Source organism: Mirounga leonina, unplaced genomic scaffold (genome assembly GCF_011800145.1).
Source record: "Mirounga leonina isolate KUSES-001 unplaced genomic scaffold, KU_Mleo_1.0 Mir_200, whole genome shotgun sequence".
Taxonomy (NCBI): domain Eukaryota; kingdom Metazoa; phylum Chordata; class Mammalia; order Carnivora; family Phocidae; genus Mirounga; species Mirounga leonina.
In genome coordinates, this window is record NW_023270503.1 from 21,887,290 (window position 1) to 21,913,705 (window position 26,416).

At 50.0% G+C, this 26,416-nt stretch overlaps 1 protein-coding gene and 1 long non-coding RNA gene across 8 annotated transcripts in view; both read right to left on the minus strand.

Annotated features, from left to right (window-relative positions):
* Positions 1–24,614, minus strand: part of ACSF2 (acyl-CoA synthetase family member 2) — a 33,860-nt gene extending 9,246 nt beyond the window's left edge. For 2 of the 7 annotated variants that reach the window (XM_035026862.1, XM_035026860.1), the window contains exons 1-12: positions 24,453–24,614; positions 24,044–24,161; positions 4,761–4,858; positions 3,502–3,697; positions 3,004–3,132; positions 2,701–2,754; positions 2,264–2,382; positions 1,982–2,147; positions 1,338–1,433; positions 1,042–1,199; positions 658–749; positions 309–385 (exon numbers count right to left, since the gene is read on the minus strand). In XM_035026862.1, the coding sequence (XP_034882753.1) occupies positions 309–385; positions 658–749; positions 1,042–1,199; positions 1,338–1,433; positions 1,982–2,147; positions 2,264–2,382; positions 2,701–2,754; positions 3,004–3,132; positions 3,502–3,697; positions 4,761–4,858; positions 24,044–24,161; positions 24,453–24,580 (1,431 nt within the window). In that variant the 5' untranslated portion in view covers positions 24,581–24,614. Of the gene's footprint in view, positions 1–308; positions 386–657; positions 750–1,041; positions 1,231–1,337; positions 1,434–1,981; positions 2,148–2,263; positions 2,383–2,700; positions 2,755–3,003; positions 3,133–3,501; positions 3,698–4,760; positions 4,859–24,043; positions 24,162–24,452 lie in introns of all 7 variants that reach the window. The other 5 variants (XM_035026861.1, XM_035026863.1, XM_035026866.1 and 2 more) reach the window with 5 other exon arrangements.
* On the minus strand, positions 5,578–12,389 carry LOC118024765. Its single transcript, XR_004683199.1, has 2 exons — positions 10,500–12,389; positions 5,578–7,173 (listed from the first exon to the last, which is right to left on the minus strand). It is a non-coding gene; the product is annotated as an uncharacterized LOC118024765 (long non-coding RNA).
* Positions 24,615–26,416: the final 1,802 nt, after the last annotated feature.

The following is a 26,416-nucleotide window of genomic DNA, read 5'->3' on the forward strand; positions in this document are numbered from 1 at the left end:
GGGGAAGCAGACTCCCCGCAGAGCAGGGAGCCCAATGCGGGACTCGATCCCGGGACCCCGGGATCCTGACCTGAGCCCAGGCAGATGCTTAACTGATGGAGCCACCCAGGTGCCCCCTGTCACCTATTTCTATGATTGGCCAGCTGCCAATGAGGTCAGACTTTCTGACATCTGCTTTCTGGAATGAGGGCCAGCTGAGAGGGTCTTCCTTGGAGATCTGGTCTGAGCTCCTCCCCACACCCATCAGTTCGCACCCCAGCGCGGCCTGCCCCCTGCCCACAGCCCCAGCCCAGCCTCCGTCCACTCACCACCAGCTCCTTCATGTTCAGCTTGTCAATGATGGCTCGGATCAGCTCTGGGGGTGCAGGGGACCCAGCAATCACACCTGAATCAGAGAGAGGACTGACGCAGCTCCCCACTTCTCCAGGCCCAGTGGACCCCCTTCACCTGCAGCTCCTTCTAGAGAAGAACATTCCCCTCTAATCCTGGACTTATTCCTACACCTGGCAACTGGCCTTGGGCTGGTGTCCAGGGACACTGAGGATTTGCCTCCCTCCCACCCACTTTTCTACAGTGAGCTTTTTGCCCCCTAAATAAAGGACTGGGCACATATCTAGCTCAGCAATCCTGGCCTGGCCACCCTTGGCCCTATCCTACCTCCACGCATGGCCGAGATGTCATAACTGGAGAAGTCTGGCTGGTTCAGAATGTCCACAAACATTGTGGGGGTGCCATACAGTAAGGAGCCTCTGTGTAAGGTGGGGGGGTGTGTCTCAAAATCAGGCTTGGAAGGGGAAGGGAACTCCCTCTTCTCACCCATCCCACCCTGAACCTGCAGTAAGGGCCAAGGCTGCATATATGGGAAACAAGGAGAAGCTCTTTGGAGGCAGGAACTGGTCCTCCCATGGGAGTCTCCCACTACCCCTGGTCTCCATTTCTCTGGGCTGAAGGGAGGAGACAACTCCAAAAGGGATCAGGGCCCAGGAGTGAGGAATAGGAGGGTCTCATCAGCCCCTGGGGGGGCTGCCCACTGATGCCCACCTCTCTTTGCTGATGGCCTCCAGCGCCTTCTTGCCATCAAAGGTCGGAGAGGATAGGATGAGGGTGGCGCCATACATCATGCTCACCATTGTGCCCCCCACAGAACCCAGGCAGTGGTACAAGGGGCTGGGCACGACCATCCGTGATTCCTCCGGCGTCTGGGGTTGGAGGCGGGAAGCCGGTTCTATCCTGGAGCCCAAAGCCCCAGGGGCCAGTTCGTCTAGCCAGCAGGGGGAGCCCAACAAGACCCTCCCCCCCCCCCCCGCCCCCTGCAGGGCCTGGGCTAGGCCCCTCACCTTCAGGTGCATCCTCAGCCTTTCCCCTATCAGGTTGGAGTTGTTGACAATGTTGTAGTGGGAGAGGGTGGCCCCCTTGGGTCTGCCTGTCGTGCCCTGATAAGACAAGCAGGTGATGCTTGGCCTCCTGCTCCCCATCTCCTTCCCTGCTCTGGGCCCCTGTGTGGGAGAGCCCTGGAAGAGGGCGTCAGGAGACGGGGACTACTGCCCCAGATCCATTCATTCACTGAACACGTGTTCGCAAAGGTTTAGCATGCGCCTGCACGGTGCCGGGTGTTAGGATCCAGAGGTGTGGAAGGTAAGGTCTCTGTCCTTATGCCACTCATAAGGTTGCTCAGAGGACTCTGTGGCCCACCAGCAGATTCCCACTCTGGGCCTCAGTTTCCTCATCTGCTAAATGAGGAGGCAGATCTATCAGCTCTGGCCTGTGGTGCCAGTGCATCCGGCCCTGGGCTGAGGATGAGAAGGCGAGGGGTGGGGGGCATGTGACAAGGACACCAGTGGCTGATGTGTTCCAGAGCACAGAGGATAGCTAGGGCCAGCCCCAGGAGGAGGGTGTCTGCACTCCGGACCTCCTTGGTCTTGGGCAAGGGTCACAGGGGTGGGCAGGGGGTGGCATGCCAGCCTGGAGACCTCTGCCCTACCGAGGTGAACTGGATGTTGATGGGGTCATGGCAGGACAGGAACTGCTGCTTGTACCGGAGCTGGGCCAGATGCTGCTCTTTGCCTCCAGAGGCCACCACCTCATCCAGGAGCAAGGTTCCCGGCAGAGGGTCGTCCACCGAGATGACCGTGGTCAGGTCTGGGAGCCTGGCGGTTGGGAGGGTAGAGAGAGTCAGAGCCGAGGGAGACATGAGCCTCATCCCTGAGGTTGCGGGGGCCAGGGGGCCACACCATGCACCCTTCCCAAGGGGGGACACCCTCACCTCTGACTCTTCAAGTCTCCTGGCTGGGCCTTCTCCAACTCTGGACAGATCTGCTTCAAGATGTGATAGTATTGTTGGGTCTTGAATTGCTTGGGGAAAGCGAGGGCTTTGCAGCCTACCTGTGGAGGTGGAGCCCCGCCCCCCAGCACGGTCAGCGGAGGGCTCCAGGCCAGGGCTCTGGGGTAGTTCTAACAGTTACGCTTGCTCACACACACGCACACCACCTCACCCAGGCACTTCCGCCCTGACACACACACACACGTGCCCCCTCAACACACGCACCAGCCTCGCGTCTGACCAACCACCCTCTCCTCCCACCCACACAGACCCAAGCAAGGACAGACTCTGGGTGTCCCCCACCTGTGCATGCCCTCCCTGACCCCCCATCAACCCTCTGGCCGTGCTGGCCAGGCCCCTCCCCTAGGAGCGGGTCCTACCTTCTTGAGGGCATACTCCAGCTCCATAGCCTGATAGGCTGGGTTCACAGAAACCTGGTGGAGACAGCAAGGGGATGTCAGTCAGTGTCTTGGTTCGATCCTGTCCCTCTCGCTGCCCCTCCGTTCTTAGGAGGCACAGAAACACCATGTGGTTGGAGGCAGTGCCCTACACTTCCGGGCCTCCTTGGGGGGCTTCAGAAGAAAGCGCTACCCTCTGGTGGTTTGGGGGCCGAGGAGCTGGGGAGTCCCCCTGAAATATGCACTCCCTACACACTCAGCTGCGCCGGGCAAGCCCCTGCTCACCAGAATGATGCCTGCCTGAGCGGTGGCCAGCTGCATGAGCACCCATGCATAGGAGTTGGGTCCCCACATGCCCAGCCGGTCGCCCTTGCAGAGGCCGATACTCAGGAGCCCAGAAGCAGCTTTGTCCACCTGGTGTAAACAGACAGGGCACGAGGGGTGAGATGCGGGCAAGCAGGAAGAGGCCCATGACTCCCACTGCAGCCCATGGCCCAGGGGTTCCCATCAGAACCCGCTAGAAATGAGGGACAGGCAGATTCCCGGGCCGCAGTGGGCCTGGGGCTATGCATAGCTAACAAGCATCCCAGGAGGGAGCGGTGCAGGTGACATCAGGTACAGGTGGCCCCTTCTGCCTCAGCCCTGTCCCTGCCATCCCCTGGGGTCCTCAGGCCGCCCCAGCCCCCTGCCCCACAGCCAGCTGCGGCCCCTGCAGCTCTACCCAGCCAGTGCAGCCTGGGGGCTAGCACCTGCCTACTTCGGGGGTTCAAGACAGGGACCCACCTCCTCCTTGAGCTGGGCAAAGGTCAACCTGATGTTTTCCTGGGGGACGACCAAGGCCTCTCTGTCAGGGACCCTCTTTGCTGTGGCTTCCAGGCACTGCCCCACAGTCTCGTGGATAAGACCACGTTTTGTGAGGCCCTGGACGTAGCTGAGGCCTCCAATGGGCAGGGGGATGGTGTTATCCGCCGCTCTGGAACTGTGGGGAGACAGGGTTGTGTGGAGCTGGACTCCATCACGCCAGGCCGGGCCTCTCTGGTACCCAGGGCTGGGAGGGAGGTTGCTTACAACGTGGCAGGGGCTGCTTCAGAAACAGCCCGACCCTGCCCCGTCCCTGTCCCCATCCCCAGGACCCAGGACCCAGTAGAAAGGCTCAGTCATTCTGTAACTCTCAAACTGTACTCAAAACAAAACAAAACAAACAAAACGAAAACCCAAAACAAAACAGAAAACCTATCAATTATTTTAAAAGCAAAAACAGAAAAGGCCCCCAGAACTGAAAGTATCACACGGTCGGCTTAGGCCTGCGTGTGTTTGCTGGCCCCTCTGGGGGACAGGGGCCGTGCTCCCGCTGAGGCCTCATGGGGAGGGGTGCAACAGGTCTCAGACCCTGTTCCCATCAGAGAGGGCGTAGTGTGGGGCCTGAGGACCAATGCTGACCACGTGGCGCTGCAGATGCCAGGCTAGAAAGACCATGTGTCTCTTCTGTTGATTGACTGCTTGGGTCTTGTGGGGGAGAACTTCTGGGAAGAACAAGGTATGCAGGGTGGAGGGGAGCAAAACGGGGTTTCCCCACAAACGGGAGAGGAGCCTGCTGCCACCTTGCAGGAGGCGGGTCACGAGGCAGGCTGACGGGGAGGCTGCTCAACCTGGCTGCTTTGGACCAGGGAGCCGAGGATGAGTCCCACAGTGGGGACACCCACTGCAGCTCTGTGGGGAGTGGGTGAGCACCAGGCTGGCATCAGGGATGCGGGTGGGGGCGTTGGCGGGGGTGTCTGAGCTCTCATCCCAGGTTGCTGCTGGCTGGGTGGGCAACTGTCACGGACACCTTTGGTGTCCCAGGTCACCCCCATGGAGCATCTCTGGTTTCTCCTTGGGATTCTGTCTGCTGCGGGGGGGTTCAATTCTCCCCTTCTGCAGCTGGACAGATCTGGGAGGCGTTTGTCGCTTCTCAGAGGTCCTGGTGGTCAAGCCCTTGCTGCCTTGGCTGTGACCTCGACAACACTCTGTGCTAGCTTCTCTTCTGGTCTCTTGCTCCTCACTTCCGCTTCCAGCAGTACCGACCACGCACAGTCCTCGTTCCCGGGGGAATCCAAGTAAAGACGCAGGGTTTCTCCTCCCTAGGCCTCCGCTTCCCCACCTATGAATAGTTTGAGGATTGGACACACTGGTTATTCTCAGGTGAAAGGGGATATTATCAGGGCGCCTGGGTGGCTCAGTCGTTGAGCGTCTGCCTTCGGCTCAGGTCATGATCCCAGGGTCCTGGGATCGAGTCCCACATTGGGCTCCCTGCTCGGCAGGAAGCCTGCTTCTCGCTCTCCCACTCCCCCTGCTTGTGTTCCCTCTCTCGCTGTCTCTCTCTCTCAAATAAATAAATAAATAAATCTTTAAAAAAAAAGGGGGGGGGATATTATCTAAATGATCTGGTTAATCTTCTCTTTCTTTTCTTTTTTCTTTTTTTCAGATTTTATTTATTTGACAGAGAGAGACACAGCGAGAGAGGGAACACAAGCAGGAGGAGTGGGAGAGGAAGAAGCAGACTCCCCGCCGAGCAGGGAGCCTGATGCGGGGCTCGATCCCAGGACCCTGGGATCATGACCTGAGCCAAAGGCAGACGCTCAACGACTGAGCCACCCAGGCGCCCCTTCTTTTCTCTTTTTAAAAAAATTTTTTAATCCTTTTTTTTTTGGTCAGAGAGAGTGCGAGCACAAGCAGGGGGAGCGGCAGGCAGAGGGAGAAGCAGGCTCCTTGGGAGCCCAACGTGGGATTTGATCCCAGGACCCTGGGATCGTGAGCTGAGCTGAAGGCCGATGTTTAACCGACTGAACCACCCAGGCGTCCCTCTTTTTTTTAAAAAAATAGGCTCCACGCCTAGGGTGGAACTCATAACCCTCAGATCAAGACCTGAGCTGAGATTAAGAGTTGGACAATTAACTGACCAAGTCACCCAGGAGCCCAGACCTGGTTAATCTTTTTAAAGGATTGTGGTGAGCCACCTAGGCCACGTAGTTCCTGCAGGTGAGCTGGGGCAGAAAACAGCCCAGAAAGCAGGGCTCTAAGGTCCCATGAGGCCCCACACCCTATCATCCACAGGCTGACAAACCTAAAGAACTGTTGAGCAGATTCCCAATGGTCACTATGACACCCCTCAAAAGGGATCGCATACCCCAAATCCCTACCTCACAGGCATGCAGTCGAGGGCGTGCATGTATGCCCACTGGGAACAAGCATGCTCTTTTTCTTGGGGTTTGCCAAAGTGATGGTTGTAAGAACAAGCATGTGGAGAGAACCTGCTTAAGAACAAACTGAACACAGGGCTAAGTAGGGAGAGAGAGACAGAGACAGAGACAGGAAGACACAGAAACAAACTTCATCGTAAGGTTTTGAATCCCTAGGCACAGCCACATGTGATGTCTACCTTCCTCTGGACTTTTCACTGCCAAAAGTCAATACATTCCCTCTTTAAATTTAAGCCAGTTTTTGGGGAAAAAAAGCCAAATTCCATTTGTAACAACAAGGATAAAGCTGGAGGATGTGATGCTAAGTGAAATAAGCTATACGCAGAGAGACAAATATTGCATGATTTCACTTATACGTGGAATCTAATAAATGAGCAAACTAAGAATAATCTGCTTTTATTTGCTTACAGCTGGCACATCCTAATATACCTACATTTTTCACATTCAGTGGATGACCAGGGCCCTCGAAGCCCTGGCGGGCGGCCTCCCATAGCCCAGCATCGGGATCAGGAGGCAGCAAAAGGCAAATCTCAGCCACCTTAATGGTTTTGTTGTCAACAGAGCCTGACAACAGGCTTCCTCTTATTCTCACAGTGACCAGGTGTCCTATTTTGTTTTGAACCTGGGTTCCTCCTCATTTGCTGTGGATTTCAGACCAGACGGTAACCTTCTGGAAATTCTAGTTGGTAAGTCAACAGGTTGATTTATGTGCAAAAAATAAATAAAATAAACAAAAAAATAAACCCCAAACAAACAAAACAGAAAACAGAAAAGAAGTCCATTTCAGTTGTCACGTGTATTACATCCCTTATCTTCACGGCAGCTCTGACAGGTGCTGCGACAGAGGCCCCCAGTAAGCCTTGGTCCTTAATAAACCACCCTCTGGGTGTTCAGCTGGCCTTGGCCACGTGGACTCCAGACCACATTCCCAAGCTTCCGTCGAAGGTGCTCTGGCCAGGGAGATCTACAGAGAGGTACTGTGTGCAACTTCCCTTACCGGGAAGGAGCATCTTCTCTTTGTTCTTCACTGGCTGGAATGTCATCTGGAAGAGAATGGCAGCCATCTTGGGCCACCTGGTGCGCTCAGACACCGCAGAGCTGACGAGGCTGGAGCTGGACAGCAGGGCCACGGGTTGGCCATCTCCCAGAAAAAGAAACTCCCATCTCCTCAAAGCCACGGTGAGAGGCGGTTTCTCTGACATACACTCAGCAAATCCTGAGAAGTGCAAGTGGGCAGCATGAACTCCCATTCTCCAGGTAAAGAAAGTGGAATGCAAAGAGGCCAAGTGGGCTCCTCGGGCTGGTAGTAGCTGGATCTGCAGCGGAGGACCCTCCCCCCCAAACAAATCGGGGAGAAAAAGTACGTGGGCAATTCTGTTCTTTAGGCTTTGGATGTATTCCCCCAGATTGTTGAATCTCCATTTTATTTTTTTCCCCAATTGTTTACTAATTGATGTCAAGAAACGGGGATTGGAGCAGGGCAGGACTGAAGTGGACACAGGCCACTCCGCCAAAGGACTTAAGAGACCTAGAAACTCTGGATGAATGCCCTTTGCTCATAAACATAAGAACCACCCATCGTTTTGAAACCCCAAGTGCAAACAGAGTTGATTCTACTTCCCTCCTTCCTCAAACACACCCCAAAGGCCTTGGGCAAAAAGAGGGAGCCACTGTTTTTTCTGTTCTTAAACAAAGTGGCAGACATTCCATCTAACCCTGAAAAAAACACTAGAGATGTGCTTTGGGGACAAGTTGTGGTTTTCGTTTGTTATCATTATTTTTTTTAATTTGGGTGGGAAGCGTAAGGAGTTGGAAAAGAGCCAGCAGTCCCTATGGCTCCTAACTCAAAGAACTAAAGTCCGAGAGTCCTCCCCTCATCTGCAGTCACCCACGGTGAAGCAGAGGAACCTCCTTCTGACATTTGGTCAGACGATCAATAGTAGCCTAATGCTGCATCTCATGCCGACGTCATTCACTCGTTTCACCTCATCATGTAGGCATTTATATTGTCTCATGTCCTCACAGAACGGTGAGTATTAAGAGAATAAGATATTTTGAGAGACAGCACATTCACCTAATTTTTATTATAGTATATTGTTATAATTATTCTGTTATTATTGTTGTTAATCTCTTAGGTGCCTAATTGTAAATTAAACTTTCTCATCAGTATGTATGGATAGGAAAAAGCTTTGTATATATGGGCTTTGGTACCAGCTGTGGTTTTAGGCACCCACGGGGGCTCTTGGAACGCATCCCCCATGGATAAGGAGAGACTACTGTCAATATTTAGTGAGGCCTTCAGCTACTTGGGTTGGGCATCGGAAAACATATAAATCAGCCAGGTGGGAGCCATGAACTAGAGACAAAGCCCCACCTCGAAGGTGCCCTTAGAGAGTTGGCACTTGAGAATTCAGGCCCGCATCTGCTGTCAGGAACCGAGGGTTTGTTTTTTGGTTTTTTTGTTGTTTCTTTGTTTTTGTTTTTGTTTTTAAGAATTCTCTTGACCTTTTATTGTTGGCAACTAATGTGTTCACGGTTTTATCCCCAGTCACTAAATTTAGTTTATGAATCATAAGTAGAGCAACACTAGCTTAAGCCATAGGAGAGTTTTCTTTTAAACTCTGTATTGAAGTATACCTCCTTATAATTCCTTATGTGCATTATTTGGTGACACCTGGAACGTAAGAGGTGCCTGGAACGTAAGAGGTGCTCAGTGGAATGACCAAATGAGTGAATTATAAATAATGCACATAACGACCCAATTAGCAAATGAGTGAAGCATTTGAATAGATATTTTTCCAAAGAAGATATATGGTCACCAAGCACATGAAATGCAAATGAAAGCCACGGTGAGCTACCATATTGCACCCACTCGGAAGGCTAGAATCAAAAAAACCAAAATAACAGGTGCTGGTGAGCATGTGGAGAAATTGGAACCCTTGAGGATTGCTGGTGGGAATGTAAAATGGCAGCCAATGTGGAAACCAGCTTGGTGCTTCTCCAAAAAGTTAAACATAGAGTTACCATATGACCCAGCAATTCTGCTCCTAGGTGTCAACCCCCCAAAATTGAAAACAGGTGCTCAAATGCAGACTTGTACATATATGTTCATAGCAGTACTATTCACAAAATAGCCCAAGATGAAAACAACCCAATGGTTCCAGCAACGGATGAATAGATAAACAAAATGTGGAATATCCATACAATGGAATATTATTTGGCCATAAAAAGGAAATGAAGTATTAATACCCACTACAACATGGATGAACCTTGAAAATATTATAAGCAAAAGAAGCTAGACACATAAAGCCACATAAGGTATAATTCCATGCATATGAAATGTTGAGAATAGGCAAATCTATAGAGACAGAAAGTAGGTTACGTGATTGCTTAGGGCTGAGGGGAGGGAAGGATACAGAGGGGATAGCTAAGGGTATGGGGTTTCTTCCCGAGGTGAGGAAAAGGTTCTACTACAATTGACTGTGGTGATGGTTGCACATATCCATGACTGCACTAAAAACTACTGAATTGTACACTTTAAAAAACAATGTGGATAATTCCACTCCTGAGGATATATCCAACAGAATTCATGCATGTGCTCACCAAAAGACAGGTACGAGGATTTCTGTGTTATCTCCAATATGGAAACTACCCAGATAAATGGATGGTGATTTACTATTTGCCTTGTTATATATATGGTAACGACAGCAAAAGAACCATGACTATACCCAACAATATGAACGAAACTCATAAAGAGAAGTTAAAGAAGCCAGATAGAAAAAGGTATATACTGTCGGATTCCATTTCTGTGTACAAAACAGGCCAAAGTTATCTGTGCTGTTGGAAATCAGGAGAGTGGCTAACTGGGTGCTGGTTATATGGGTGTGTACAGTTTATCAAAAATTCACCAGGGAAGGGGTGCCTGGGTGGCTCAGTCGTTAAGCGTCTGCCTTCGGCTCAGGTCATGATCCCAGGGTCCTGGGATCGAGCCCCGTATCGGGCTCCCTGCTCGGTGGGAAGCCTGCTTCTCCCTCTCCCACTCCCCCTGCTTGTGTTCCTGCTCTCACTATCTCTCTCTCTGTCAAATAAATAAATAAAAAATCTAAAAAAAAAAAAAAAATTCACCAGGGAAGCACTTAACCTATGTGCCCTTTTCTGAACCCATGGTATACCTCAATACAGAGTTTAAAAGAAAACTCTCCTACGGCTTAAGCTAGTGTTGCTCTACTCATAATTTGTAAACTAAATTTAGCGACAGATTGTAGCCTCTATTTGCCATGTTGCCACAAAAATAAAAGCATCACATGTCTCTTCTGTGCAAAATCCATCCATCCATTGATAACTAACACTGGGCAAGCCCAGCAGACACATCTGTTGGTGATCTCGGTCCTAGATATTACTCTAAGAAAGGAAGAATCTCCTTTCTGAATGCGGCAGGATCTTACTTCCTGAGAACGCCAGCAGATGGGAAAACAGTGTTATGTGTCCGCCATACAATTCATGGTACACTGTGACTATTGGCCTAACCAACCTGTCTCCTACCTGGATGCGCGTCCCCCGGGTTCAGCACCGAGCAGCTCAGGGCATGTTGTTTGTTGTTTAGAATATGGCTCACTGGACGCAAGGCTGTGGTACAGAAGGCAGCCCCCAACTGGAATATGGCTCCAGCTGGAAACCAGAACCGGGATAACTATCTGCTTTACAATGTCATCTCTAGGAATGTCTGTAGAGGGGCGCCTGGTGGCTCAGATGGTTAACGTCTGCCTTCGGCTCGGGTCATGGTCCCAGGGTCCTGGGATCGAGCCCCGTGTTGTGCTCCCTGCTCGGCAGGAAGCCTGCTTCTCCCTCTCCCGCTCCCCCTGCTTGTGTTCCCTCTCCCGCTGTCTCTCTCTGTCAAATAAGTAAAATCTTTAAAAAATAAAAAAACAGACCAAGTGGCATTGACACATGAGACACCAATCTGCCACACACACGGAGCAGAAGGACAACACGACGGCAGGTAAGCATAGGAAAAGATGTGCATGTCACAAATCAGAACAGAACAACCATGAGACATTCGTTGCCCAAGCGATCAGCAAAGGTGGAAAATACTGATGTTGTAATGTCTGCAACTTATTTTCAAGTGGTGCAGAAAACTATGGGGTGCATGGTATGTGTGTGTGGGGGGGATGTGGGGGTGTATATGTATGTGTGGCATGTGGTATGTGTGTATGGTGTGGTGTGTGTGTGTGTGCCACGTGTTATTTGCAGACAGAGAAAGGGTGGGTATGGAGGGAGAGACCTACTCTCTGGCACTTTCGCAGCTGGTATTCCAACTTCAGTCTTTTTGGTCATTCATCTGGATTATTCTACCACCAGGCCCAAAAAGCTATTATTTCAAAAATCACGAATATATTGAAAATAATTCAATCTGTCTGATTCTGTAATAAATGGAAAGCCATTACAGGGCCAAATATAACAAATCAGTAATCCTCTGCCCAAACCAAAGCTTGCTGTCTTTCTAGAGGAGTCTAAGTCTAATTTCAAAATTCACGACAGGTATTCTTGTCAAAGAGTACTCCCAGGCCATCCTGGAGAGCAGTTCCAGCTAGATGAGAACTCATCCCCGCCACAGGAGCCAGTCTGTGGTATCCTTGGCTCTGAGCAGCCAGTGCGTGAGCTTATCCCGGGAAAAAGAGCAGGGGGTACTCAGCAGAGAGCCCATGGATTATAACGCTGCCCTCAGTATTGCCCACCTAAAGCTCCCTAACTACAGAAGATTAATAACATGACTATTAATCCCAACATGAAAACAAGAACGATTGATAACACAGAATGTTGGCAAGGATATGAAGAAATGGGCCAGAGTATAAATTGGCACAAGATTTTCAAAGGACAGTAAGGACAGAAGCCATAATACTGCTTATGTTCCAGGACCCCTGCCCGCCCTCTCGAGTTGGGACTTTCTGGGAATTAAAGAGGGAGGCTGATTGCAAGTCAAGAAGCATTTATATGTCAGCATTTCTGCCAAACTGCCTAAAGAAATCTCATAAGGAAAGACCTGAATCTTTAAGGACCCAGCAATTCATACGTGGCAAATTCTTTTCTCACATTAATATCCAATTTGCATTAAATTTGGGTTTTGTAATTTTGTCTTTTTTTATAAAGACAGCAGCCCAAATTATATAAGCTTCAGAACCCCCAAATTTGGATCCCTTCTGATTTAGGATATGTTAGGAAATGTTAATATCTATTAACATTTGAATATGCATATCCTTCGGCCAGTCATTCTATCCTAAAAAACAAGCAACAACAACAACAAAACGAATGAATGCCTAAAGGTATGAATAAGGACATTAATTGTTGTTTAGCAAAGAATTGAGAAAAAAACACTTTATTTCTGGGGGCGCCTGGGTGGCTCAGTCGTTAAGCGTCTGCCTTTTGGCTCAGGTCATGATCCCAGGGTCCTGGGATCGAGCCCCGCATCGGGCTCCCTGCTCGGTGGGAAGCCTGCTTCTCCCTCTCCCACTCCCCCTGCTTGTGTTCCGTCTCTCGCTGTGTGTCTCTCTGTCAAATAAATAAAATCTTTAAAAAAAAACAACAACACTTTATTTCTATAAGTAAGGGATTAGATAAGTAAATACAGAGCATCTGTACAAAGGAACCCTATGCCATTAAAAAAAAATGAAGACACTCTCTATATTTAATGAGATGGAAAATGTCTAATACATTTTAGGTGAAACAGCGCATTTCAGAATAATGTGAACTGACATACTGATGTGTCCTAATGCCAATTCTCTCCTAAATACTCCATTCATAGGATCTCTTGCCATCTTCATAGCCACTCCCTGACCAAGATACATACCCACTTTCATATGGGAATGAAGCTCAAAGAAATGCCAGTAAGTAGCCAAGCTGGGATTCAAACCCTAGACTTCCAAGGCCTTCATACAATACAGTGAATCTCTGTAGAGCCTCATGGCTTAAAGAGAGCTTCCATGTGTGTGTTCTATGATCATCAGTCTTGGACCATCTATACAAGGATTGTTCTTTTTTTATTTTATTTATTATTCTTTAAAGATTTTATTTATTTGACACACAGAGAGAGTGAGAGAGCACAAGCAGGGGGAGCATCAGAGGGAGAGGGAGAAGCAGGATCCCAGCACCCTGAGATCACAATCAGAGCTGACGGCAGACGCCCAACCAACTGAGCCACCCAGGCACCCCACCCCTATTCATTTTTTATGAATGAAGAAGCAAGAGGTTTATTTTCTTACGGTTCCAAATCTGATGGGGGGCACCCCTGGAGCCCTTTCCGTGTGTGTTGCTCTTTAAATTACAGCCCTCTACAGCCTCCCCTGGGGGCCCTGAGGGGTCTAGAGCCGCAAACTGGGGGCCCTCTGAGTGCCGCGGGTGCATGAAGAAATATCCCCACTGGGCCCCCACCTCCCAGACCTCCAGCACACGCTGGTCCTTTTCCGAGATTTCACTGCCTCTGATCTCACTGTCCCGTTCTCATGTTCCAGCTCCCTCATCCTGGCGCCAACCACCCAATACTGCCTAGCCAGTTCCCTGATGACACCAGGCTGGAAAGCCTTGTGCCCCAGCATTGGCCCTGCCCAGTCCAGCCTGGCCTCGCAGCAGGACCTAGACAGAATACAGGGGCTGGCTGGTTTGGGGAGCTCCCATGCATTCTGGATGTTCCAGGGCTGGCGACTAAAGTATGGGCTAGAGGCCACCATGGGGGCCAAGGATCAGTCCTGATGGGGGCAGAGCTGGGTTAAGGGAGGCAGGCACACCGGGACACCTACGCAAACACATCGGCAGAGTCTACTTGGGGAAGAAGCTCTTTCGCCTCCTGTTACATATTTCCTGCTGGGAGGAGGTGCTTGGCACAGGGACAAGAAGCTTGCAGATGGATCTTGCCCTTGCTGGGGGCTGGAATGACCCAGGTTACCCTGGGCAAAGCTCTTAATCCTTTCAGAAGCCACCAAGCAGAGAGGGTAACTAGATATGAGGGCTCCCGGGGACTGTGGGAACACCCCCCATGCTGAGGCGGACCACTGCTCCCCTGGGCAAGGTGCCATGTCAGCCACCAGCAAGAAGGCTTTAGAAATGAAATTGAATGCAGTAGCCTGTTTTTGTTCCAAGTCATGGGCTGGCCTCTGCCCTTCCCCCCCGCTACAAACATTTGATGCCAGGCTGGTCCCCGGGGCCCTAAGAAAAACATAAATCATCAACAAAGCTAAAAGACAAGCAGCTGCCTGGGTGTAAGAGACCAGGGATTAGCATTCAGCTTGTATTTAAAGCAAACAAACTCACGAATCCATAAGGACAACTAATCTAATGTAATAAATGGGCAAAGAACATGAACAGAAAATTCACAGAAGACATTTCAAAAGAGCCCAGTCTCACGGCTAATCAGGGAAATGTCCATTCAGCCCACAGTTCGATACGCTTTGGCCCCTACCAGAGGAGCAAACATTCCAATGTTCGTTTGGCAACGCTAAGCATTTGGGAGGATGTGGGGACATAGGACTCCAGGTTGCTACTGGTGGTCGCAGTGGCCCATTCTCTCCAGGGCCATTTTCAGGAAAGCGGGAAATGTCAACTCTTTAACACAGCAGTTGCGCTGCTAGAGACATAGTTACATAGTGGAAAAGGAATAATCCAGATCTATAGTGTCCGTGTAAATAGATCTTTAAGACATACTGTTGAGAGAAAAAAGGAAGGGCATCCGGTGCAACTTGCGCTGAGATTATAAAAGCCCAAGTATTGGGGTGCCTGGGTGGCTCAGTCATTAAGCGTCTGCCTTTGGCTCAGGTCATGATCCCAGGGTCCTGGGATCGAGCCCCGCATCGGGCTCCCTGCTCTGTGGGAAGCCTGCTTCTCTCTCTCCCACTCCCCCTGCTTATGTTCCCTCTCTCGCTGTCTCTCTCTCTGTCAAATAAAAAAATAAAATCTTTAAAAAAATAAATAAATAAATAAAAGCTCAAATATTGTTTATGGGAACGAAAAGTAGGAAAACTGAAAGCACTTATTACTTGCTTGGTGTGATTTGAAGTGCTTTCCAAATGATAAAATATACTGTTTATGGATTGGAGACATATGAAAAGCAAAAAAACACACTCTGACACGACACACATTCAATTTATGACATTGGTTCTCAGTGACAGGCGGGCCACAGGACAGCTCTAAAAGGGACTTGAACTTGATCCATATTGTTTTATTTCTTTTATGTATAATTTTCTGTAACAAGTATGGCTCTATGTTAATTTGGAATGGTAGGTACCTAGGTGTTTGTTATTTTATCATGTGATTATGGTTAATTTTTTTCTTCCGCCCCCCTTTTTTTTTAAAGATTTTATTTATTTGAGAAAGAGAGAGAGAGTACAAGCAGGGGGAGTGGCAGAGGGAGAGGGAGAAGCAGGCTCCCTGCTGAGCAGGGAACCCGATGTGGAGTTCGATCCCAGGACTCCAGGATCATGACCCGAGCCGAAGGCAGATGCTTAACAGACTGAGCCACCCAGGCACCCCAATTTTTTTCTTCCATATAAAATATTTATGAAGGAAAATACAAGAGGGTTGATGAACTCCCAAGAAGGGCATCTAAAACATTCAAAAGATGGAGCAACTTCCTGGCATGGACAGAGGGAGACACACTGGTCCTGTCATGTGAAGCGCCAGGGCAAGACCAACATTTATGTGATGAGAAAGAGCCCCAGTCTGTCTCTGAAGTTTACGAGCAATACTCACAGGCAAGCCTCTGTCCTCAGTCAACACATTCCCTTCTGTATGAGACACAGTTGTAACTACATGGACCAGTGCATCTCCTAGTTCGTGGCGGAGAGGCAGGTTCTCCTCTTTCATCCCCCTTGCACACCAAGCTTCACACCATCACTCTCCAACACACCATTATTCTAGCCCCTGGACCACTCAGTGATGCACGCCCTGTGGGGCTGTGTCCTCTCCTCTCCCTAAGTTGCACAGAGACACTAGGCTGCTGGTTCACCTGGGAGTGGCACTTGACATGGGAGTAGAGATGGCCAGTGCTTGGACAGGAGAGGACAACTATGAACCTGTAAGAGCTGTCTGTCCTGAATTAGAGTTATAATTTTTAGGTACCTGCATAGATTGGTGACACATTTATACCAGCGACAACATACAGCTATTGTTCAAGAAAATGAAGGTGTTGAGTGACAGGTGAAATCCAAACAAGAACACTACTGAATGGTCATTTTCTTAATTGATGGCACAGAATGACTGATGTTTAAAGAAGGAATTTTGATTTAAGTTTCTTAGGAAAAAAAAACCCCTCAAAATAGATCAGTTTTTTTTTTTTTTTAAGATTTTATTTATTTATTTGACAGAGAGAGCGAGAGAGCACAAGCAGGGGGAGCAGTAGAAGGAGAGGGAGAAGCCAGCCTCCCGCCGAGCAAGGAGCCCGACGCAGGGCTCGATCCCAGGACCCCGGGATCATGACCCGAGCCGAAGGCAGACGCCCAACCATCTGAGCCATCCAGGTGCCCCAACATAGATCAGTCTTGCATGTAAAACATAAAACTACAAAATATTTAGAAAATAAAAAACCATGGGAGACAATCTTCAGGATCTAGGGCTAGGCAAAAAGTTTTTAGATTTGACACCACAAACATGGTCTGTAAAATTGATAACAGGGACCCATAAAAATTAAAACTTTTTGCTCTGCATACAACCCTCTTAAGAGGGTGAAAAGATGGGGCGCCTGGGTGGCTCAGTTGGTTAAGCATCTGCCTTCGGCTCAGGTCATGATCCCGGAGTCCTGGGATCGAGTCCCACATCGGGCTCCCAGCTCAGTAGGGAGCCTGCTTCTCCCTCTGACCCTCTCCCCTCTCATGCTGTTTCCTCTCGCTCGCTCTCTAATAAATAAATAAATAAATAAAATCTTTAAAAAAAAAAGAGGGTGAAAAGATGAGGCACAGAGTGGAGAAAATATGTGCAAACCACGTATCTGACAAAGGACTAGTACCTAGAATACATAAAGAACCCTGAAAACTCAACAGTTAAAAAAACCCAAACAATCCAACTACAAAATGGGCAAAAGACATAAAGAGACATTTCACCAAAGATGGCAAATAAGCCCAGGGAAAGATATTCATAACATCATTCGCCATTAGGGCAATTCGTATGAAAACCCCAATATCACTACATACCTATCAGAATGGTGAAAATAAAAAATAGTGACAATACCAAATGCTGGCGAGGATGCTGATGTAACTCATACATTGTTGGTGGGAACATAAAATGGTACAATCGTGCTGGAAGACAGGCAGTTTCTTTAAAAGGAAAACAGGCAACTGCCTGAGCCAGCAACTGCACTTTGGGGGCAATGATCCCAAATAAAGAATTCTGTTTCCAGAGAAATGAAGGCTTATGTTCACACAAAAATCTGTACACAAATGGGTACAGCAGCCTTATATTTTGAAAAAACTGGAAACAATCCAAATATCTTCCAAATAAACCAACTGTACATCCATATCAAAGAATACTAGTTAACAATAATAAGAAAGGAACTATCGACACGCAAAGAAACCTGGATGAATCTCCAGAGAATTACGCAGAGTAAAAAAGCCAATCCCTAAAGGTAGCATACTGTATGACTCTGTCTACACAACATCTTGAAATTACAAAATCCTGGAAGATTGCTAGAGGTTAAGCAGGGGCTGGAGGTGAGTCAGAAAGAGAAAACTGAAGGACTCTTGTGGGGTGGAAGTGTTCTGTATCTTGCCTGAATGTGATACTATACTAATTTTGCAAGAGGTTACCCTTCGGGGAAACCAAATAGAGGGTTTATGGGATCTGTTTGCATTATTTCTTACAACTGCACGTGAATGCGTAATTATGTCGAAATAAAAAGGTTAACTTAAAAAAAGTCCTTAGATTATATAATATCGGGGACTGCTAACCCTTGATGCATCTGGGGCCCCACTTCTCAGCGTGCCTTTCTGTCATCACACCCAAGAGGTAAAATATTGGGCAGATGAGATCATGTCCTTTTCCCCAGAGTTATCAAGGAAAGCTAAACTGTTCAATGCATACTATGCACACTCTTATGAATTTTTGTCAAGGTTAATGGGTCCCTCCTCCCAAAAACACCCCTTGGTTTTTGAGCAAAAGAAGCCAGACACAAGAGCATATACTCTTAAGATTCAAGAATAGGCAAAATTGACCTATGGAGATTAGAAGTCAAAACAGTGGTAGCCTCTGGTTAGGGAAGGAAATTGACTGGAAATGGGCATGAGAGAAATTTCTAGACCTGTGCTGTCTATACAGTAACTGCTAGGGGCATGTGGCTGTGGAACACTTGAAATGTGGCTAGTCTGAATGAAGGTGTTCTGTGAGTGTTGAATACACACTCAATTTGGAATACTTTAAAAAAAAAGAATGTAAACATTTCAGCTGTAATTTTTAAAAGATTGCTTATATGCTGAAATGATATTTTGACTCTACTAAGTTAAAGAAAATGTATCATTAAAATTAATGTCACCTATTTCTTATTACCTTGTTAATACGGCTACTAGAACACTTAAAAATTACATGTGTGGCTCACACTATATCTATTGAAGAGCACTGTTTTAGAGTGATGGGCAGGTTCTAGCTCTTGGGATGTTGAGTATATAGATTTGTTAAAATGCACTGAACTGTACACTTGAGATTCGCGCATTGTAATTACGCCACAAAGCTCCAAGATCTTTTTACCACCCTACATAATCTTCCTGAAGGAGTCTACAGCCTACAAGGGACTACAAAGAACTCCAGAGTGGTGTGAGCTACAAAAAAGGTGTGAGCAAGTCATCCTATAATTTAGCATCTCGAATAAAACCACAGGTGCATGTGTGTTTGTGCGTATGTGGAGAGAGTATGCAGGAAATTATTATTCGAGTTTAGCAAACTCAAGCAGCTGTTTCTGAAAGCCTGAAGTTCTTGGGGTTATGAGGCATTCACGCTGAGGGTCTTCCCTTGGGTCACTTGTACAGAGCCCGCGGGGAATGCACACAGGAGCCGGGGGTGGGGGCTGATTCAGAACACTTGTCCCTTGATGGGATCACTAAGGTACATAGGAGGTTAGCTTATGACTTTAGCTCTCTAGAGACAAAACCCTCAGTTTTTTGCTCCCGGGAAGGACTAGAGAGAATCACAGAGTGTCAGGAGGTTGGGAGGAGTTCATAAGGGTTCTAGCACAAGCAAGACTTCATGTGAGCAGAAAGGCTTCAAACTTCAACCACAGCGCTCCTGAATTAGGGGATCAGACTCAAAGCCCAGCCTCCTTAGGAATCACAGAATGTCTACAGAAAGGTAGAGTGCTCCTTGTCTAAGTGGCCTATTTTACCAACCAGCCAAGGTGCAGAGCGATTGAGTGACTTGCCTAAAGCCATACTGAATTGGAGGTGGTAGGTCTGGGACTTGCTCCCCTGTCATCTGATTCCCACGGTGAGAAACACAGACGCACCAACAAGGTTCACAAAACAGGATTTGAAGGCTGGAAACACAGCTTGTTTATTTCTGAAGGGAGAGGCACCTGGCAGAATTATTGGCACCTGTCTTCATTAGGCCATTTCCCTAGCAAGTCCTATTCAAGAAATGAAATTACATCCTCTACGTTGGTTTGCTCAACATATAAGCCAAAAAAAAAAAAAAATTGTGAGCACAGGCATGTTACATACCTGGAGCAGCCCAGCTTGGTTTAGGCAATTACCTTGCCAGAACTGTCTCCCTCCTACTCTCTCAAGTTCCTAAACTGTGGGCCTCAAGGTCATTACAGGAATGCACAAACCCATTGCTACCAAGCGTTACCTGTAGCAATAAGCTCATCACTGCAATGGGTTGAAGATCTCTTCTAGCACCAGGCTGTGCGTTAAAAATTTTCTTTCTTTTTTTTTTTTTAAGATTTTTATTTATTTATTTGACAGAGAGAGACACAGCGAGAGAGGGGAACACAAGCAGGGGGAGCGGGAGAGGGAGAAGCAGGCTTCCCTCCGAGCAGGGAGCCTGATGTGGGGCTCGATCCCAGGACCCCGGGATCATGACCTGAGCCGAAGGCAGACGCTTAACGACTGAGCCACCCCGGCGCCCCTAAAAATTTTCTTAATGTGACCTTATTTAACTCTCCAACAACATTATTTACATATGAGAAAGGTCAAGTTCAACTTAGTCCCAAAGTTACCAGCTAAAATGGTTCATTTGGACCCAGATCTGCCTGGCTTCAACGTTTCTGCCTATAGACTGAATAAATTAAATAATGTGGGGGCGCTGGGGTGGCTCAGTTGGTTAAGCCACTGCCTTTGGCTCAGGTTGTGATCCCAGGGTCCTGGGATGGAGCCCTGAGTTCGGCTCCCTGCTCAGCGGGGAGTCTGCTTCTCCCTCTCCTTCTGCCCCTCCCCCTGCTCGTGCTTGCTCTCTCTCAAATAAGTAAATAAAATATATATTTTTTAATTACAGAATGTGGGGGAGGCTGGGAGGGCTTGATACCCAGGATTCAAAAGAGTTCAAGGTAAAATTTCATGCAAGGATGTGTGCTTCATACTTCAAACTACAGCCCTATCATTGAAGGGATCAGCTTCAAACTCCAGCCTCATCAGCAAGTCTTCCCCAGTCTCATTCCCACCAATCGGATTCTTCCCTGCTTTAATTGCCATCCTCCAAGGAACAGCACCCTTTCTGCCTTGTATCAGGGGGTCTATGGTCTTCCCCTGTAGATCCCTTTTAGGCGAAGAACTCAGTGAAAACAAGGTCATTCATCTTTATACCTCCTCAGCAGCCTCCAGAGCAGATTGCCATCTACTGCATGAGAGGCAGGAAAGGGTAACCAAACTGATATGTACCATTCACTGGTTACAATGTCTATGATTGTATTTTATTTTCTATACATTTACATTTAGACTGGAGGATCCCCAGTGTAATGTGTAGAGATATCATTACCAGATCACTTGTTAATCATCTTTGGGGAATTATGAGAAGAGTCTCTTTTTTGTAACTATTATGGTTTCCAACCAAAACGCTTCCTGGCTTAATACAATCCCTTCATATAGGGACAGCATTTTATAGTTTCCAATACTGGTCCCACCTGATTACAGCCATTCCCCTAGAGGGTAGTCCATGAAGTTCACTTACCCCTCTGACCTACCATCAGCATGGAGTCACTGGAGTCCCAGCTCTGAGCATCATTCCTAATTCTGAAAGGCTTAAGCCAATGTTCTTTCTGTCTTTCTCAGCTCCAAGTGCATCCAACACCCCGGATCCAACTGTGAGGCAGCCCCAGGCCAGCTTCAGAGGTCTGGAGGAAGCCTGCTCATCTCAAATTCATCAAGGAATCTTGCCCCCAATGCTCCCTGAAGCTCCAGACTAGCCCATCCATTTCCTTGGGGAAGGGGATGTGTGGACAAGGGGAAGGAGCTGGCGGTTCAGGAGATCTGGAGAACAATAAGACAGCTTCTTCTTTCCTTCCGGGGGGAAAGGGTCTGAACAACCCCAACTTTGATGGAGCAGGTATTGTCTGGCAGATCCAAGGTCTGGACTTGTGGCTGGGCAGAAGCTGCCGTCTCGGCAGTTGGATAAAGGGAAGAACCAGTGGGCGCCTGGGTGGCTCAGATGGTTAAGCGTCTGCCTTCAGCTCAGGTCATGATCCCAGTGTCCTGGGATGGAGCCCCGCATCGGGTTCCCTGCTCAGTGGGGAGCCTGCTTCTCCCTCTCCCTCTGCCTCTCTCCCTGCTCATGCTCTCTCTCTCTCTGTATCTCTGTGTCTCAAATGAATAAATAAAATCTTTAAAAAATAAATAAATAAATGAATAAATAAATAAATAAAGGAAGGAAGAACCAGGTGCAAGAAAGAAGCCACTGAAAAGGGGATTCTCTCCTACTTTTTTTTTTTTTTTAAGATTTATTTGCCAGAAAGAAAGAGAAAGAGAACACAAGCAGGGGGAGCGGCAGGCAGAGGGAGAAGCAGGCTCCCCATTGAGCAAGTAGCACGATGTGGGGACTCGATCCCAGAACCTGAGTCGAAATCAAGAGTCGCTTAACTGGCTGAACCAACCAGGTGCCCCTCTCCTACTTTTAAATCAGTTGGAATTCCTACCCAGACACCATTTGAAGGTCTCAGGGACCAGACCGACCCCAGAGAAAAGGCTGAGAAGAGCAAGAATTTGTCAATCCAGCAAGTAGGTAGCATTAATGACAAACTCGCCCCTCTCAGAGGTTAGGTAATGCACTCAAGGTCACACAGTGGGTAGGTGGAGAAGCCAGGGCTGTAACCCAAGGCAGTCTGGCTTCAAAGTTCTTGCTCTTTCCTAACAGGCAAAACTGGGAATCTGATAAGTCATAGGCCTGGGGAGGGGGGTAGGGTTGGGCAGCAGAAAAGCAGGCTTTATGTGTGACTAGATCAGAAAAAGCAGAGAGCAGGGGGCGCCTGGGTGGCTCAGTCATTAAGCGTCTGCCTTTGGCTCAGGTCATGATCTCAGGGTCCTGGGATCGAGCCCCACATCGGGCTCCCTGCTCGGCAGGAAGCCTGCTTCTCCTTCTCCCATTCCCCCTGCTTGTGTTCCCTCTCTCGCTGTGTCTCTCTCTGTCAAATAAACAAATAAAATCTTAAAAAAAAAAAGAAAGAAAGAAAAAGCAGAGAGCAGAAGTCCAGGAGCTTTCCTTACCATTACACTTAGAACACTGAGTAGTGATGACCTGACTTATCTTTTCCCCCACTAGGCTGCAAGTCTCTGGAAGGCTGGGTTCTTTGGCTTCTATATCCATAGTACCCACCGGTGCTTGACATGACATATGTACTCAGGAATGTCTGTTGAATGCTTGAGACTCTGGAGGGTCTCTGAAGGGGAAAGAGGGAGTGAAATCAGGCCAAATCACCATAGTCAGTAGAAAAGGGTTCAAGCACATGGAAGGGATGGGAAGGAATTAGGCCAAATGTTCAGGAAACCTTCTCTCTCTGGACAAATGGATCTCCTCCTGCTGCAGAGGCAGAATTTCTCTGAGGCCTGATGCCTATACGCTGAGACTGTAGGCCTGGACCAGGTAAGGCTTCTGCTGTTTATACACAAAAATGTCAAAGGTCAGGAGTTTTGCTACATGACCAGAAGTTGCTTGATTGAGCATCATGAAACATGTATGCTTTTAGGAGTAACTTTCCTTGGGGTCCTCACATTGTAAGAGGGCTCTCACTGAGGAGTCCAGAGGTGGGGCTTAGAGGCTCAGGGTAGCGATGGTGGAACCTGCCTAGGAGGCACCGTGAGAAAACCCAGCTGTCTTTTCTTTCTTTCTTTCTTTTTTAAGATTTTATTTATTTATTTGTCAGAGAGAGAGAGAGCACAAGCAGGGGGAGGGAGAAGCAGGCTCCCCACTGAGCAGGGAGCCGGATGCCCAGACTCGATCCCAACACCCTGGGATCATGACCTGAGCCGAAGGCAGATGCTTCACTGACTGAGCCACCCAGGCGCCCCTAAACCCAGCTGTCTTCATCACAAACCCATCTACTGACCAGCCTTGGGCCACAGGGTTTTCCCAGAAAATTAGGCATAGCCATCTTAAAGCACTGCATGCTTTCTAATTATCAGGAACCAGCAAGTTCAAAACGTTGTGATCTTGGAGTTTTAGCCAAAAGAGGAATTTGCATCTCCCTCCAACCCCCCCCCCCCCATCCTATTTTTGTTAACCAAACAGTCCTCTCAGAGGAGAAGCCCCTTTGTTCTCCTCCCTTTTCCCCCCTGACTTAGTTCCTGGCCCATCTGGGGGGCAGGGCACGCTCAGTGGTGCCCAGGCCTCCCCCCCTCTGGGTGCTGAAGATAACCACCCCTGATACCATCAGCAGGAGCCCAGCTCTGCTTAAGCAACGAACACACGTTCACACAAGTGAACTACTTACTACTTACTACACTGCTAGAGATGCAGCAGTGCTCTGGGGAATGGCACCTGCCAGCCCCCATCCCACCTTTTGCACTGAGGACAGAAGAGAACAGGCCCAGCAGGCAGCAAGGTGCAAAAGCAGTGTTCGTCAGCACCTAATGAGGAGAGGGGAGACCGCTGAGCTTAGCGGACTGGCAAGACAGGCCAAAGATCCCCACGCTTACCCCTGAAGGGCGTTCCAGCTCAGAGACAGTGTGTTCTGAAGACGCAGCCTTGCCCCTGCCCCTCTTTCTCAGGCTAGACCGCCGAAGGCCCAGGCTCCTGGCCCCCGGTGTGCTCCTGCTTGGAAAGAACCAAGAGTCCTGGACCAGAACTCAGAGTCCGTTCAGGGTCACTGCCGGCCACCAGCTGCAGCCCCAGTCGGCGCGAGCCAGGCCAGCATTTCCTGCTGCCTAGGCGCTGGGTGCGGGGTACCCGCTCCCCAGCACGTGCCATCCAGAGTGCGCAGCCTCGGGCCTGCCGGCCAGACTGGCATCGGCCCCCAGGGAAGCTCTGCAAGACCCCCCTCCCCCACCAAACTCCCTCCCGGGGTGGGGGGGGCGGGCCGCCCCCTCCTTCCCCGGGCTCGCGTACCTGAGCGGGCGGACGCCCTGCAATCTCGCTTCCTGCCAACCCCGGGCGAGGACGGCGCGGGTCCCCAGCACCCCCGGGCCCCTGGCGCGCAGCCTCGCGAGGCGCAGCATCCCGACGCAGATGGCCATGGCTCTCTCCGCGCGTCCCGGCCCGAGGAAACTTTTAAAGTGAGCCGAGGCGGGGCGAGCGCGGAGCGGGCGGGGAGGCGGGGAGGGTCGCCTCTGCCTATGGGGTGCGGAGGACTCGCTCCGGCCGGGCGGGGCGGGGCGAGGCGAGGCGGGGAGGCAACGGCTACGCGCGGGGCCACCTTCCCCTCGGACCCGCGGGGCCCTCCCCTCCCACCTCGAAGACGTGCCACGGCTTTCCCTCCGGATCCGAAGGCCTCGGGCTGCGGCCGGCTCCCCTCCCGACCACTAGAGGCCTGAAGAGAGGTTCTTCAGGTTTGGGGGCGCGAGGGCTTGTTGATTTCGCAGAGGGGGAGCCCGCGGGCCGTGAGTGCGGGCCGGGCGGCCAGGCCCAGACGCGTCCATCCCGGGAGCCCGGTTTAGCGCGCGGGTCCTGTGCTGTCCCCCCGCTCCGGGGGTTGCGAGCCGGAGGCCAAGGGAGCCGGCGCGAAGCCCACCCCCCCCACCCCACCCCAGCCTCCGAGGCGTGCCAGCTGGAGCAGAGGGCCCGCGCTGGGTGGGGAGGAAGCCAGGACAAGAGTGCGGTGGGCGAGTCCCCTCTGGGGCCAGAAGTCAGCTAAAGGGACGCCAGTTGGTGCCCCGTCCGTCACGGGGCAGGCTTGACCCCCGCAGTGCACCGCGAAGGGTGGCATCAGGGACTGGAAACCGCTTCTTATCCCCCATCTGCCCCACTATTTCGGGCCTAGGGCACAATCCCGCGCCCTGCCCGAGGCGTGAATGGAAAGCCGCTGTACAGAGGCTCCGCCTGTTCCAGCTCCGGTTCTGGCTGGGAAAGGTGGCGGGGCATCCCTGTCAGGTTCACGCTGTCTTGACCCTTCCTCCAGAGGAGGAGGAGGATAGCAATGGGGGTGGGGGGAAGGGTGTGGCGGGGTGACCTCCCCTTTCCAGCCCCAGAGGCAGCGATGAAAATCGGCCAAGCAGAAAGCATGGTTAGGGGCGGGGCCTGGCTGTAAAAGACCTTTGCCCTGATCACGATCCTTTGGCTCAACTGAGGTCCCTAGAAAGGGACTGTGCTGCTTAAGGGCATCATCCTGAGAGTGACCTCGGATCCCCCTGGAACCCTGACTCCTGGGGAAGGTCTGCGCACTTCCAAGTTGTGTGGAGATGGGGGAGGAAGGAAGATGGGGTGGGTTGTAGAGAAATTAGGAGGAGCTGAGCTTGCAAGGGCACACCTTCCTAAAGAGACTAACTTGCTGACTCTGATAGCCTGCCCCAGGAAGGGAATGCCCCGGGGCACATCCCAGGTCCAGGGGGTCAGCACTGCCAGCACCTTGCTGGGTGGCGCTCGCCCTGTGAAGTGGTGGGTGGATATTGCTCTCACAGACACTTCTAGTTTCCTTGCTAGTTCAAGGGTCAGCCCTGGGGGCTGTGGGGGTAGAGGGGAGAGAAGGATGAGTTCCTCCTTGAACTTGCGCCAGACTCAGTTCTCCATACTCAGGCTTCCCTGACTTCCCAGACACCAGAGCCAGGGAATAATAGCTGCCAGTGTCAGGGTATCTTCCACAAGCCAAACTCTTCAGAGATGTTCTCTCTAGCCTTCACGATGACCCTGCAGGGAACAAGCATGCCTTGGAATGTGTTGTTGTTTTTATCGATGAGGAAACTGAGGGGCACCCGGCTGGCTCAGTCGGTGGTGGAGCCTGCGACTCTTGATCTCAGGGTTGTGAGTTCAAGCCCCACGTTGGATGTAGAGATGACTTAAAATGGAAGGGAGGGAGGGAGGGAGGGAGGGAGGAAGGAAGGAAGGAAGGAAGGAAGGAAGGAAGGAAGGAAGGAAGG